This window comes from Neurospora crassa, linkage group VI (assembly GCF_000182925.2).
Source record: "Neurospora crassa OR74A linkage group VI, whole genome shotgun sequence".
Taxonomy (NCBI): Eukaryota; Fungi; Ascomycota; class Sordariomycetes; order Sordariales; family Sordariaceae; genus Neurospora; species Neurospora crassa.
In genome coordinates this window covers 2,604,927-2,618,555 of record NC_026506.1, presented here as the reverse complement: position 1 = coordinate 2,618,555, position 13,629 = coordinate 2,604,927, and the positions used below count along the sequence as shown (strand labels likewise).

Genomic DNA, 13,629 nt, shown 5'->3' with positions numbered 1-13,629 from the left:
TGGCGTGTTTCTATATACAATCCAGTACTGGTTTGTTTGTTAGTTCGAGACCTCGTGTCAACTTTCCTATGCGTTTTCATAGCTAATTGATGCGTGATCTTACCTTGGATGCGCTATCTAGAATATTCGAAACGCCATATCAAATTGTACTAATACCTTTTATCATTTATATTAACCATTTTGATCTATTCCCACAAGGTTTAGCACTATTAGAGATAGATTTCGTCTAGTGTATAGAGTATGGTACAGTACCTAGTGTACTAAACTAACAAACAAACCAGTACTGGACTGTAGAACAGAAGAGGACAGCCGTTCGATGACCGAGAAATAAATACCTTCTTCTACACAACATTTCGTCGAAGACTGACTGTACACAAAGGTTACTATAACCAAAGTACTTCTCCCATTGGTCACACTTCGAAAAGCTTGATGTTCCTCCCCAGACTCCCTAAAACTTCCTGCCGTGTGCCTGCATCTTATCTTGATTTGTCTTTTTCAGCTGGTAGGGGTCTTGCTACACCAACAAGTGGGTATCCCTTCCTGTCTCGACATCGAATTAACAACGGAAAAAGGTAGTGTGCATAATGAGAAGGAGAGATGGACGGTTATCGTGAGCAGTTCTTGGAGGAGATGAGGGAGGGGTAAAAGGAGTTTTCGAGGAAGACGCCTTGTTAAGCGCCGATCTGGTGCCCACGCACCTTTATCGTAATTGGAAGACAGGCTTGGGTTCGTGGTTCTAATGAAGTGGCTTTCGCGGAAAATGTTCAACTTGACTTTCTTTTCTGGTCTCCCCTTTGTGTATCAACTTGACATATCCCACGCAAGTCTCTGGGGTTGTGCGGTTGAGTAGGCTCTTCTGTACCATCACTCTGCTTTGATCCCGTCTAGATTGTTCAACTCTAGCTGCCGTCCCTTTCCCACACAGTGATACCATTTCATCTCTGTTGCCTTCAACCTATACACTCTCGATTTCTTGAGACGGTCTTTTTCCTTAGGACGATGCGTGGCCAGCATCGATCGTCCCCGCTGCCGCTCCTAGGCTTGCTAGGAGTCGCAAAAGCCGCACAAGTCGTCTACGTTACCGACCTGGCGATATACAACTCCTTGGTACTTGACCTTCTTCCCCTTCATTCCTTCCAGTCTCATGAGACTACATACCTCCTTTCTCGAAGACAATAGAGCTGATGATTTCCCATATGTGGTAAAAAGGCACCATGCGCCCAAACCGCCATCGCCTATAACGTCCAAGGTCAAACCCGCGATGCCTGTCCCGCCGCAGTCGGGGAACTCCAAGGCTGCGTCTGCACCAAGAACAACAACTTCGCCGCCATCAAGTCCGATGTCTCCAAGTCCGTCAACTACTATTGCGGGTCGACGGCCACCGAGGACCAAGCGTCGGCGGCAACAGTACTCAGCGCGTATTGCAGCCAGGACAAGCTGCCGGAGTTTCCGCAGCCATCAGTTCCGGTGACGCAGTACATTACTGATGTTCCCGAGGTGGCCGCGTTAGCGCCTTGTGCGTTTAGTGCGCTTGGATATGCCGTCAGGGAAATGGTTAGTTGAAAAACCGGGAGCCTCTGGACGTTTTCTTCGACCAGGCGGTAACGATACTGATTTGAATGTCCTCGCAGGGACGCGAACGATGCCCCTCGGACTTGGCAGCCTATGCCACCTGCGCTTGCCAAAAGAACCAGAACTCTCTGCTGGCGAGCCAGCTCATTAACTCGTCAGTCAAGTACTACTGCGAAGGCCACACAGCCGATGTCTCGTCAGCCCAGGGAATGTGGTCGGCGTGGTGTAAGCTGAATGAGGGAACTTCAGCATTTCCTAAGCCGAGTAACCCTCCCGGTGATAGTAAGTTTGACAGTGATGGATATACACTTTTGGCTATAGTTCGGATGGCTGATGGAGCACTTGTTGGGAAGTGACGTACTATATCAAGGACCTGCCGCAGTATAGCTCACTGGCCAATTGTGCGGCTTCGGCGGTATCCTATGCTGTTCAAGGGGTAAGAACAACATGCGGTTTCTTGTGTAGGATCGTGTTACTGTGCTGACACTTTAGTGAAATAGCAAGCCCGTGAGCTCTGCCCTGACGGGCCTCAGGCACTTGCATCATGTGTCTGTCTCAAAGACCAAATGCTTGGTCTGGTGACAAGTTCCATAACCGCGAGCGTCAAATACAGTTGTGGTGTAACAGCAACTGACGATATCTCATCTGCAATGGCTGTAAGTGCATAAACTCTCAACCATTGTCCAAACGTCTCGTGGCTAACGATCCACAACAGGTCCTGGACTTGTACTGCAATGCTGCTAACAACAAGCTCGTCGCAAATGGGGTTACCGCATCGGAATCCCAAGCAGACCCGACTCCAACAGCCCAGAGTGGCAGCAGAGCCAACGGTGGTGCCCAGGCTACGGCCAGCAGCGGAAGTGGCTCAAGGTCTGGCTCCGGCTCCGGTAGCAATTCCGGTGATGACAGTACGGGAGGGGCCAATGACGGCGGCAGCGGGAGCGGCAACGCAGGCACAAAAACCTCTAATACGGGGGTTATTGCTGGCGCCGTCATTGGCGTTCTCGTTGGACTGGGCATCATTGCCGCTCTTCTGTTCTTCTTCATCCGCAGGTCAAAGCAGCGTAAAAACATGGAGCAGACCAATTCCTCGAATGCCATCCATGATGCCCTTGCCGGGGAAGGCAAGCCCGAACTTGCTGGCAATCCTATTGTTGGCGGCGCTGCTACTGCTGCTGCCGCCGCCGCCACCGTCCCGCCCTCGCCGCCCAGTCGTTCCGCAAGCATGCTCAAGGACGGAACCAGAGTCAATAGCGTGTCCCCAGTGTCGGCTGGTGCGGGCGGATTTCCCCCTCCCCAGTTGACGGCCGAACTCCAAGGTCAAGGACCGCCGCATCCGCTCAATAGCACCGAGCTTCACGGCCAGACGCCTGCGTACCCTCCAATGCCGAACACTGCCGAATTGCACGCACCGTATGGTGTATCACAGAACGCCTCGCAACAGTCGGGCCAAGGTCCTTGGTCAGTTTCTCCGATGTTGAGCAATGCCTCGGAGCTCCAGGGAAGTGGGGGGATTTATCCAGGCCCGAATCGGCAGGAGTTGCAAGGCCAGGCGCAGTTCACGTCGAACAGGCACGAGATGATGGGACCACAGCGGCCGGCCGAACTACAGCCGACGGCGTGGCAGTCAGGTCCGGTGCTGGGATATCATGAGATGGATGGGCATGGAAGAGGAAGTGGTGGGCAGCCTTGATCACGGAAGCCGGGGGAGCAGGGGGTAGCTCAGATGAAAGACGATGGATCTAATGATGGACCTAACAATAAAATATAACTGCTGAGGGATAATCACCTGCTCGTTTCAGATCCGAGGATTCGACTTGCGGCTTATTGAGCCAAATGCTAGTAAAGATGGAAGTTTTCATGATGACAAGTGTGGATCTGTGATGTTTGTTGTCGACGGGAGAAGTGACTTCCTTCCACTAGACCTATGTATGGTACAGGTCCAACAACGAGAAGTACTGAAGTTGGAAAGTCCAAACGCACAGACAACATCAGAAAGTGCGTGCTACAGCCTACAGAGCCAGATGCTCTAACAAGTGGAGAGGTAGGTAGAGGTACCTACAGTAGGTACCTGGAAGACAGCGGCCCCACAGAAGCTTTTCTAGCTGGATCGCTCCCCGTCACCCTGCTGGCCAGCGCGATGGACACTTTGGCGCTAACCCAAAGCAGTCGCAGGTGTTGGGGATGGAGGTCGCAGTGCACCACTCAGTGCACCACTCAGTGCAGCCCCGTCACTCCAACTAAGCAACCGAAGACTGGCCTGCAGCGGGCACCTCCAGCTGTGATTTCCAATCGACTTGGTGGCAGCAGCGTCAAAGAAATTCCACAACGAAACCAACCAACTTGAACACTTGGACTCACTTCTGCATCACCACTGCGCTCCCGACCATCCACCTTCGCGACGCTCCTTTTTGTATTGCCAGCGACAGCAGCGTCCCCAAGTCGACCCTGTTACGTCTATTCTTCAATCGAGCCTTCGTCGCGTGTTTCGTGTGTGTGTGTTCGCGGTCTCGCCCATTCATGCACCGCTGAGCCGTTGCTCCCAAGATGGCGGCGGCCGAGGTGGACGTGGGCTATCTCTCGACCCAGGTCGGCGTACCTGAGCCCGATCTGAACACGGCCCTTACCGCGCCGACTCCAGACCTGGTCAAGACCATATTCCAAGCTGTGATAGCAAAGATCCGTGCCCTCGAAGAGGACAAGTTCCAGCTGGGAATTGAGCTGGAAGGCGCCATCCGAAGCTCAGAGTCGCGCTGTGAGCAGTTCAAGGCCACCACCGACAAGGCTCTCAAGGAAGTTGACGAGCTCCGTCAAAAACTACAAGATGAAGGCAAGTCCATCCTTTTCCCCCTCCACCTGAGCCTCGCCGCGCCCTGCTGCTAACACGTCTGTGTCGCACAGAGACCAAACGGCGGTCTATAGAAAACGAGCTACAGACCCTTAAGTCGTCGGGATCGACTTCCCTTTCTGAAATTGAGACCCTCCGTGCACGCATTGCCTCGCTCGAGACTTCGAATCGCGAAACCCTGGCCATTGTCGACTCCAAGACCCAGGCCAACGCCACCCTTGCCGAGGAGCTCCAAACCCAGCACAAGAAGATCCTCAAGTTGAACCAGGAGGTTACGTCGCTCAATCAGGCTGTACAGACCGCGCAGACGGCCGCCAATTCCGCAAAGTACCGTGAGGAGGCCTTGAAACAGGAACTGGAGCACGCGAAACGCACCAATGACTGGCTGGACAACGAGCTCAAGACCAAGAATGCCGAGGCGATCAAGTTCCGCAAAGAGAAGGGTGCTCGCATCGCCGAGCTGCAACGCCTAAACGAGGACGCGAACTCGACCATTGAATCACTCACTAGAAGTGAGCAGGTTCTCCGCAAGCGACTCCAGGAGGCACAGGACAAGGCCGAGGAGACCTTGACAAAGGTCCAGCAACTCCAGGAAGCCGCTGCCCGTACCGAAGAGGGTTTCAAGCAGGAGCTCGAGTCCGCCAAGCGTCTTGTTGAGCTCAAGGATCAGCAGTCGGAGACTCACCGTAACCGCTTGAAGGAGGTCGAGTTGAGGCTGGAGCAGATCAAGGATGATCACGCCAACGAGATCAGACGCATCAGACGCGAGCTCGAACAAGAAAAGGAGGATCACGCACAGACGGAGCAGCGCGCTCAGGAGCTGCAGAATGAAGTCGACCGCATCAAGGCATCCAGCGATCTTCGCGGTAGATCTCCCGGCACTGGACCTCAAACCCCCAAGGGTGATGGCTCCTTTGCCGCTACTCGCGCGGGATCTCCCTTCGGTACCCCGCTCTCCATCCGCGGTAGAGCCGGCCAGCGTGCTACCGATGCTCTTGAGGAGCTTTACAACGTCAAGGGCCAGCTTGCTGGTGAGAAGAGGCGCTGCAAGAAGCTACAGGAAGAACTTGACGATGCTGTCGCGATGCTGGAAGCGAAGATGCCTGAAATCGACGAGCTTAATGCCGAGTCGGAACGTCTCAAGAATGAAACGATTCAAATGTCACAACTCCTCGAGCAGTCTTACGAGGAGCGCGACCTTGCCGTCAAGACCCAGAGGAAGGCCGAGGCAGCTGCAGCTACGGCTCAAGCTGAGGTCAAGATTCTTCGCGGGCAGCTACGCGATTTGAGCACTCAAGTCCATGTCCTCTGCTTCAACATTCATGCGCAGGAGAAGGGTCTCGATAAGTTGACCGAAGAAGAAGCTGCCAAGTTCGAAAGGCTCAAGAGGGGCGAAGTTAGCGAAAATGCCCTTGACGACATGTCGGATACTCACCAGTACATCACCGAGAAATTCGTTGCTTTCACAAACATCTACGAACTGCAGGAGAAGAACCAGGAGCTCCTACGTGTGGTTCGCGACCTTGCCGACAAGATGGAGAACGAGGAGGCAATGGCCGAAAAACAGCAAGCAGCCCAGGATCATGAAGAGGTCCAGCAACTTCGTCTTGTTGTCACGACACTTCAAGATGAGGTCAAGTCGATCACGGTCCGCATGAAGAGCTACATGACGGAGAGAGACATGTTCCGTCGCATGCTCCAACAGCGAGCCAACCCTGCCGAAATTCGCGCTGCCCTGGGCGAGGATGTAAGCCAACGAGAAGTTCTCACTAGTATCGAGCAAAACTCCACCGAAGATGCAGACCTCGCCGCGGCCTATAGGGAGCTACAGGCTCAGTACGACTCTTACCGAAACGACCAAACGACTGAACGGAAGTCTCTCAAGGAGCAGATCGACAAACTGTCTTCGGAGAAGGGCTCGCTTCAGGCTGAGATTGCCAAGGTCTCCAGCCAGCTTACGCTCGCTACGGAACGCTACAGCATGCTGGAATCCAACTTCAAGGCAGCCCAGAGTGAGAATCAGCAGCTACAGAAGAGAAATCAGGCCTTGTCCGAGTCTGGTGTTAAGCAAGATTTGCGGGTACAGCAGATTGCTGAGGATCTGGTTGAGGCTCGTGGCTTGGCTGAGAGTCTTCGCAGCGAGAATGCCAACCTCAAGGCGGAGAAGAACTTGTGGAAGACGATCCAAGAGCGTTTGAGCCAAGATAACGAGAGTCTTGCACAAGAGAAGGCAAGGCTGAACACTCTGTTGACCAACCAGCAATCCCTTCTCAACGAGCGCGAACTTAGCGAGTCCGAGGCAAAACGCAGACAACAAACCCAGATCGACGCTCTTGAGGCAGAACTCTCCACTACCAAGCGCAAGCTTTCTGAGGAGATGGAGGAGAGCAAGAAGATTCAGCTCAGGAAAGAGTTCGACGCCCAGCAATACCAGAAACGCATTGATGAGCTCACGACGATGATCAGCCAGGTCAAGGAGGAGAATGTGGCCGCCAAGACTACTCGTGATCATCTTCAGGCACGTGTTAGTGAACTCGAGGTCGAGCTTCGTAACGCCCAAGAACGTGCCGACCGTCTCCGTCCCCTGCCAACAGCCAGGGCGCAGCCTGCTGAGCAGGGATCTGCCGAGGATGATTCTCAGGCTCGTATTGAGGAGCTCGAGAATGAGGTCCAGGATCTCAAGAACAACATCGACTTGCTCAACGCGCAGCTTGAGAATGCCAAGCAACAATGTGATAACTTCAAGCAGCTCAGTCGCGAAATGGAGGAAGAACTCACGAGTGCGAACGAGACCCAAGAGCAATACCGACAACAGATGGATGCGGATCTCGCAGCCAAGGAGAGCAGGATCAACGAACTGCAGCAGCGCGTTGAAGGACTTACAGTCGAACTGGGCAACTCCAACAGCGAGCTTAACATGCTCCGCGATTCCCAGGCCGATGTCGCTCGCAAGTTTGAAGACAAGGAGCGCATGCTCAACAGTGAAATTGCTCGCTTGAAGGACGAGGAGGAAAGATACAAGGAAACCTTCAAGTTCCATCAGCAAGACTTGCGAGCTCAAGCTGAAATTGCCACCAAGGCCCAACAGGATTACGAACAAGAACTTGTCAAACACGCAGAAGCGGCTAAATCGCTTCAGCAGCTTCGCGAAGAGCATAACCAGCTCAAGACTTATTCAGCTCAGTGGAGGGCTGAGGCTGAGTCGGCCAAACTTTCTCTGACACAGAGTGAACAATCTTGGGAGGAGCGGAGACAGCAGCTCGAGCAAGAGATCGCTGAAATCAAGGCAAGGAGGGACGACCTAACCGCGCAGAACAAGCTTCTACATCAACAGCTCGATGGCGTTACCTCTCAGATTAGCGCTTTGAAGCAGAGCCGTTCCGCAATGGATGAAAGCGCCGAAGGCACACAGATTTCGGCCAATGACACTGCTATTGAAGGTCTTCGGGAACTCAACAACTACCTGCGTCGCGAGAAGGAGATCCTTGAGGTACAATTTGATCTCAAGGTACAAGAAGCGAATAGGCTTCAGCAGCAGCTTGAGTATTCTCAATCACAGCTCGATGAAGCACGTCTTAAGCTTGATCAGGAGCGTCGCTCTCAAGCTGATAGCGCCCGAAACTCACTTACCCACAAGGAGTTGATGGATAAGCTGAACGAGCTCAACCTGATTCGTGAGAGCAATGTCACTCTCAGGAACGAGAACCTGCGAATCCAGGCGCAGCTTGCGATGAAGAACCGAAAGATTGAAGACCTCGAGAACAGAATCCAGCCCTTGGAAGCCCGGATTTCTGAGCTCGAGCTCGACAAATCTTTCAAGGAGGCCGAGGTCAAGCAACTGCAGGAAGCCCGCGATGGCCTACAAAAGAGAATTGAGTCTATCCTCAGCAAGTATGGCCAGGCTGACCCTCAAGAAGTCGAGCAGCTCAAGGCCTCGGTCGAGAGCCTGCAAGCTGAGCGTGAAGCTTTCAAGCAGACAGAAGCCGCGCTTGAAGAGAAGCTCAAGGAAGCTGAGACGAACCTAGAGACTGAGCGGACCAACTGGAAGAATATGCGGGCCCGACTTGCAGAGGACTTCAAGACCCGTTTCGGTAACGTCAAGACTCAGCGCAACGAGCTTGCTGCTGAGAAGCAAGCGCTTCAGACCACCCTGGATGCTGCTAATGAACGGTTGTCAGCCGTTGAGAAGGATCTGGAGTCGGCAAGACAAGATCTGGCCAACTTGCAAGCGCAAAACACGCAGCTTCAGGAACAGCACGCGCAGGCTGCAGCGGCAGCTGCAGCGGCATCTGCAGAACAGACTGTTCCGGCCGCCGTTCCTGCAGCCGCTCCTGCAGAACAGGACCCTCAACTTTTGCAGCAGCTGGATGCGCTTAGACAAGAATTGGAATCAGTCAAATCACAGAAGGCCGCCCTTGAGACCGAACTCGAAAGCCTCAAGGCCGAACTAGCGACGGCGATCGCTGAACGCGACGAAGCGCGCGCCGAGGTCGCACGCCTACAGTCTTCTACGCACGGTACTGACACCGAGATGCAAGATGTTGAGGCCCCGGCTCAGCCTGCTTCTGCCCCAGCACCTGCTCAAGAAGGCACCGGCCTCTCAGATGAGGAACGGAAGGCGTTGGAGGAGAGAATTGCGGCTGCGGAGGCGAAGGCTGCCGAGTTCGAGGCCAAGGCTAAGGACTTGGAAGAGCGTGCTGATGCCATTGTCAAGCAGCGTTCTGAGAAGATGAAGACTGCGCTGAACAAGAGGCTGGCGGAATCGAAGGAGGCCATGGAGAAGCAGACGCAGGACGAGAGACAGAAGTTGCAGGCTGAATACGATCTCAAGCTCCAGCAAGAGCTCGCGATCCTGAAGGCCGAGCAGCAGAGCGGCGTGTCTCAAAATGGCGTGCCAGCGACACCGGCGAAGCCTCCCACTGCCCAAACTGCACAGACCCCAGGTGCCGGTACTCCTGGGCTCCCGGATCTCGCCAACCTTACCGACCAGCAGACTCGCGAGCTCATTAGCTCCAACCAGGTCATTATGGGGATTATCAAGAGTAATGTCAAGAAGAATATCGCCGCAGAGTCCAAGAAGGTCCGCGAAGAATTAGAGGTGGTCGTCAAGGCGGAGTATGAGCAAAAGATCGCCTCAGCGAAAGAGCAAGCGGCTGCTCTTACCGAGAAGAAATCTGCCCTCCGGCTTAACATGCTCGATCGACAGCTCAAGACCGAGAAGGCCAAGACGGCTGTCGTTGAGACCGCAGCAAAGGAAACGCCGCAGAAACCCGTTGTCGAAGTATGGGAAGTTGCAAAGGTTGCTAAGCCGGCTGCCCCGCCTCCGGCACCACCGGCGGCCACACTACCGGCCCCCCTGAGTAGGTCCCAACGTGCCCGCAAATCCATGACCAAGCATACTAATGATGGCTCAGACGCCGCTGCTGTAGTAGTTAAACCTGCTCCTGGAGAGGAGATCAAGCCTCAGATTCCCCCGACTCCTACCAACAAGGCGGCGCCCGCTCCGGCCAGGCAAGGCTCTATCGTAGGTGGACAGGTCGTTGGTAATCCCTTCGGTCAGCCTGGAGCGAATCAATCCCCGGTAACTTCGCAGCCACCTGCCAATCCTTTCGGTGCCGCGCCCCAGCAGCAACAGAACGCGCAACCACAGCAACCACCAGCCACAAACCCCTTTGGTGCTCCACAAGCGCAACAGCCTGGTCAACAACAGCCTGGCCAACAACAGCAACAAGGGGGCCAGTTCCCTGGTGCTCAGCAGCAACAGAACCAGAACCAACAGGGTAACCGTACCGGCCTCCCAGTTACTGCTAGAGGAGGCGCGAACAACGCTCGTGGTGGACGTGGCGCATACGGGGCCCAAGGCCGCGGCGGTCAGGGGCCACGCGGTCGCGGTGGCTTTGGCGGACGCGGCGGAGCCAACGCCGCTCAAGGCGGTGGCGGTATGAATCCCCATGCCGGCGAGTTCCAACCCGGTCAACAAGCCGCTGGCAACAAGCGGCCTAGAGGTGACGGGGAGGGAGGAAACCAAGGAGGGCCCAAGAGAGCTCGCGGTGGGGCCAACGTCGGTGGCGGCGGCGGAGGTGCCGGGGGAGGAGCAGGAGCAGGAGCAGGAGCGGCTGGCGGAGGAGGAAACGCGGGTCCCGGTGCCGGTGCTGCTTAGAAAGAGATAGTAACTAGGAGGCGTGATGCGGTAATCTCCTTGGAGGAAACGGAAGAGGGCATTTTGAGAATGGTATGGCTGGATGGGGATTATGTCAAGTTGAAGCTTAAAGTGAATAAGGAAAACGGCAAAAGCAGTGGTTATGTATGGGATCAACTTGTTGATAATAAGGCTTCGTCACAGCAGAGCTTTGAGCTACATGCTTCTGCGAAACGGGCGGTTATTGCGAGCGTGGAAGATGAAAGAAAATTGAGGAAAACAATACAGGAGACTGTGGACTGCGTTATGCCATATTGGTCTGCTGCTGCTGGAGATGGAGAAAAGGAGAAGTGGCATAGGGGTTTAGCTTTACGTGTGCGATAATGGATTGATGGATGGGCTACAAGGTTCTTTTTTTTTTGGCCTCATTCTTTACTTGCTTCTGTATTAGTATCGCTGTCATTGTCACCATGGGTATCCCCGGCTTGTCTTGTGGCAAGTGGCGTGTGTGTCTAGAGCTTTCTTTCTACAGTCGGCATGTTTACTTTGTTGTTGCTGTCTTTAAAAGTCTAGTTGGCGGTTGAGAATGGATAACTGTGTTCCTCTAAGAAGAAACATCGATTGCTTAGCGGTCATCAAACTTTACGGCTGGAAGTATATCCGCACCTCACAAGATGCGCGGACAAGATGGTCGTCCACTTCGCTGTTGGAAGACTTTGTTGACTCGAGCCAACGGCCTACTTGGCTGCGGATATAAAAGCGAGTGAGGGAGGTCCGACTTTGGAGGAGGCAGTCTTCACATACCGGACTCTTGTACTGCATTTGGAAGTAAAAATAATTCAGTTTTTCCTTTCCGTCAGTTCTTCTGAAAAATGGTCTACTGCTCGCTCGCTAGCATTGCGATTTGCGGTTCTTGCTCTTGAGAGCATCCCCGTGTATTCATGTAAAGTACTGTCAGTCAATGAATTTCCTTACGAGAACCGTCTGGGGGGCAGTCAGTCTTGCACATGTGATTGTCCAAGTTTGTTCATCATACCAAACTTTTCCAAACTTCCTCGAAAGTTTGAGATACCTATGTCCACCGAAATCCATCCAGATGCTCAATGAATGAACAGCCTGCCACCACACAGAAGGAAGTCCGACTGAATACCAGCCCGTTCGGGTGCCGTAGCCTGCCTGTCCATCCCCATCCCCAATGTAGCATCGAATGGACACTCATCCACCCTTCATCCACGTAGCCCCCCCTCTCCGCCTCTTTGGCCATGCCCGCCATTCTGCGTGGTTCTTCCAACGGGGAAGGCAGACCGTCAAGGTTCCCGTCTGTAGGCTACTGCATGATAAGGGCCCGGCAAGTCCGAGAAAAAATAACATTCATTTTGATCCATGACAATGGAAACGGTTGGGCTGGGTGTGGGCGAACGTGTGTGTGGTCGTCGTCGTCAGTCGTCACAGCTTCGCAAGCACGCAACAACAACAACAACAACCCCTTGCTCCTTCTTCCACTTCAGTTTCATCCAGAGAAGACCTCAGGAAAGTGAATGAGTGAGCCACGGAAATAGCAGCAGTCACAGTCGAACAATTCCCGTCGCTTCCTTCCGGTTGTGTGGTACACGCAGTCCATTCGGGCGTTCGTGCTGCATACTTACCTTTACATAGCAGCTGCCAGTTCTGTCGTGTAGTGCAGGGAAGTGCAGTACAGTGCAGTGTAATGCGAGAGAGTCGGGTAAGGTAGGTACGATGGAAAGCCATTCAGATTGTCGCAATGCCCACTGACTGCTCTTTCTTTCCTCACTTGGTTCGACATTGAATCGTGACTGCAAACTAAACGGCTGGGCTGTTGAGCGAACTGAGATGACCTGGCTGGATACCAATACTCCGCGGCAAATTAGTTGAGTACCACTGACAAAGCATATTCTTGTCCTGACTTTTCGACACCTGGTCGAAGGCTTGAGGTTCTACTTGCCTTGTCTTTCACATGTACGCGTGCTTGTCGAACCTCATTGCCCGTTGCATAAACTGAAGTACCTAGAGGTAGGTATCAATATTACACACTGCACGCAACTCACTGACTCAGCAACTAACTGCAGCATTCACGCATGCAATCGCCATTCACTGTAAAGCACTGCAACTGCAGGTCGGTCGGTCGGGCTTTGAGCCGAAGTTCCCTTTCAATCTCGCGGAGCTCTTGCTCTTTGTTTTGTGGTCTTGCGCTTCTCTCGGCTCTTGTGTGACGTTACACAACATCCCAACAAGCGAGCAAAAAGCAGTAACGATCGGATCACCAACTGACTGACTGACCCAACCCAATCGAGATAACATCCGTCACTGGATGAACTGCAAGGTTCCAATCACCGGCGGTCATGTGTAACGAAACATTCCCCATTCATTGAGTGCAACTCAGTTACGAGTGCGTCTAGGCAACATCGTCCGTTTTTTGACTGCCTACATACAACTACCACCCAAAGGTAAACCAGAAGACCCTTGCGACGTCGTGGTCAATCCTACCCATTCAGTGTGTGTGTGTGTGTGAATCTGCGGCCAGTTGAGTCACTCTACCTATCCCTTCAGCTTAGTTGTTTTTATTGCTCGGCCAGCCCTTTAAAGACGGGAATCTCGATGAGTGGAATGAAAAGGCATGTCTATGCATTGGGGATCTGCATCTCTTGAACGGATTTCATGTTTATTAATCATCCGCCTCCTCTTTCGTGTGGCAGGCAGGCGTGTTACCCAGCCTTATCGGTTGGTCGAATGGTGTGGTATTTCTTATACCGCCCAGTATCAGTACCGATGGGTAGGTAGATAGTTCAAAGAACTCGCTCAAACCCTGGAAGAAAAAGTTGTCGTCATCTTGCGCAACCAAGTCAAGTCCGACATGCCCCGGCAACATACCTAGCTAGGTAGATGCTCTCAGCAGTTGACATCAAGCATCTAATTGTCGTGATGTGACTTCACAACCGTTCGTAACCAGGCTCGAGCCCGGCATGAAGTCAAAAGTGTCGTCAACCAGTCTGGTATGTATGTATGGGCCCAATAAGCGTGTGATCTTTGCCCGTTGCCCTGCCCAACAAAC

General features: G+C 53.4%; 2 protein-coding genes across 2 annotated transcripts; both read left to right on the top strand.

The window, feature by feature from the left end:
• Positions 1-999: 999 nt before the first annotated feature.
• On the top strand, positions 1,000-3,265 carry NCU04060 (hypothetical protein; the record flags this gene model as incomplete). Its single annotated transcript, XM_952582.1, has 6 exons — positions 1,000-1,107; positions 1,210-1,554; positions 1,632-1,854; positions 1,926-2,008; positions 2,073-2,228; positions 2,288-3,265. 6 exons carry the CDS (start codon positions 1,000-1,002, stop codon positions 3,263-3,265), a joined length of 1,893 nt encoding a protein of 630 aa, XP_957675.1.
• A 620-nt stretch (positions 3,266-3,885) lies between these two features.
• Positions 3,886-11,202, top strand: NCU04059 (hypothetical protein). The gene is made up of 3 exons (XM_952581.3): positions 3,886-4,402; positions 4,474-9,780; positions 9,835-11,202. The coding sequence occupies exons 1-3, from the start codon at positions 4,120-4,122 to the stop codon at positions 10,578-10,580; spliced, it is 6,336 nt and encodes a 2,111-aa protein (XP_957674.3). The 5' UTR covers positions 3,886-4,119; the 3' UTR covers positions 10,581-11,202.
• Positions 11,203-13,629: the final 2,427 nt, after the last annotated feature.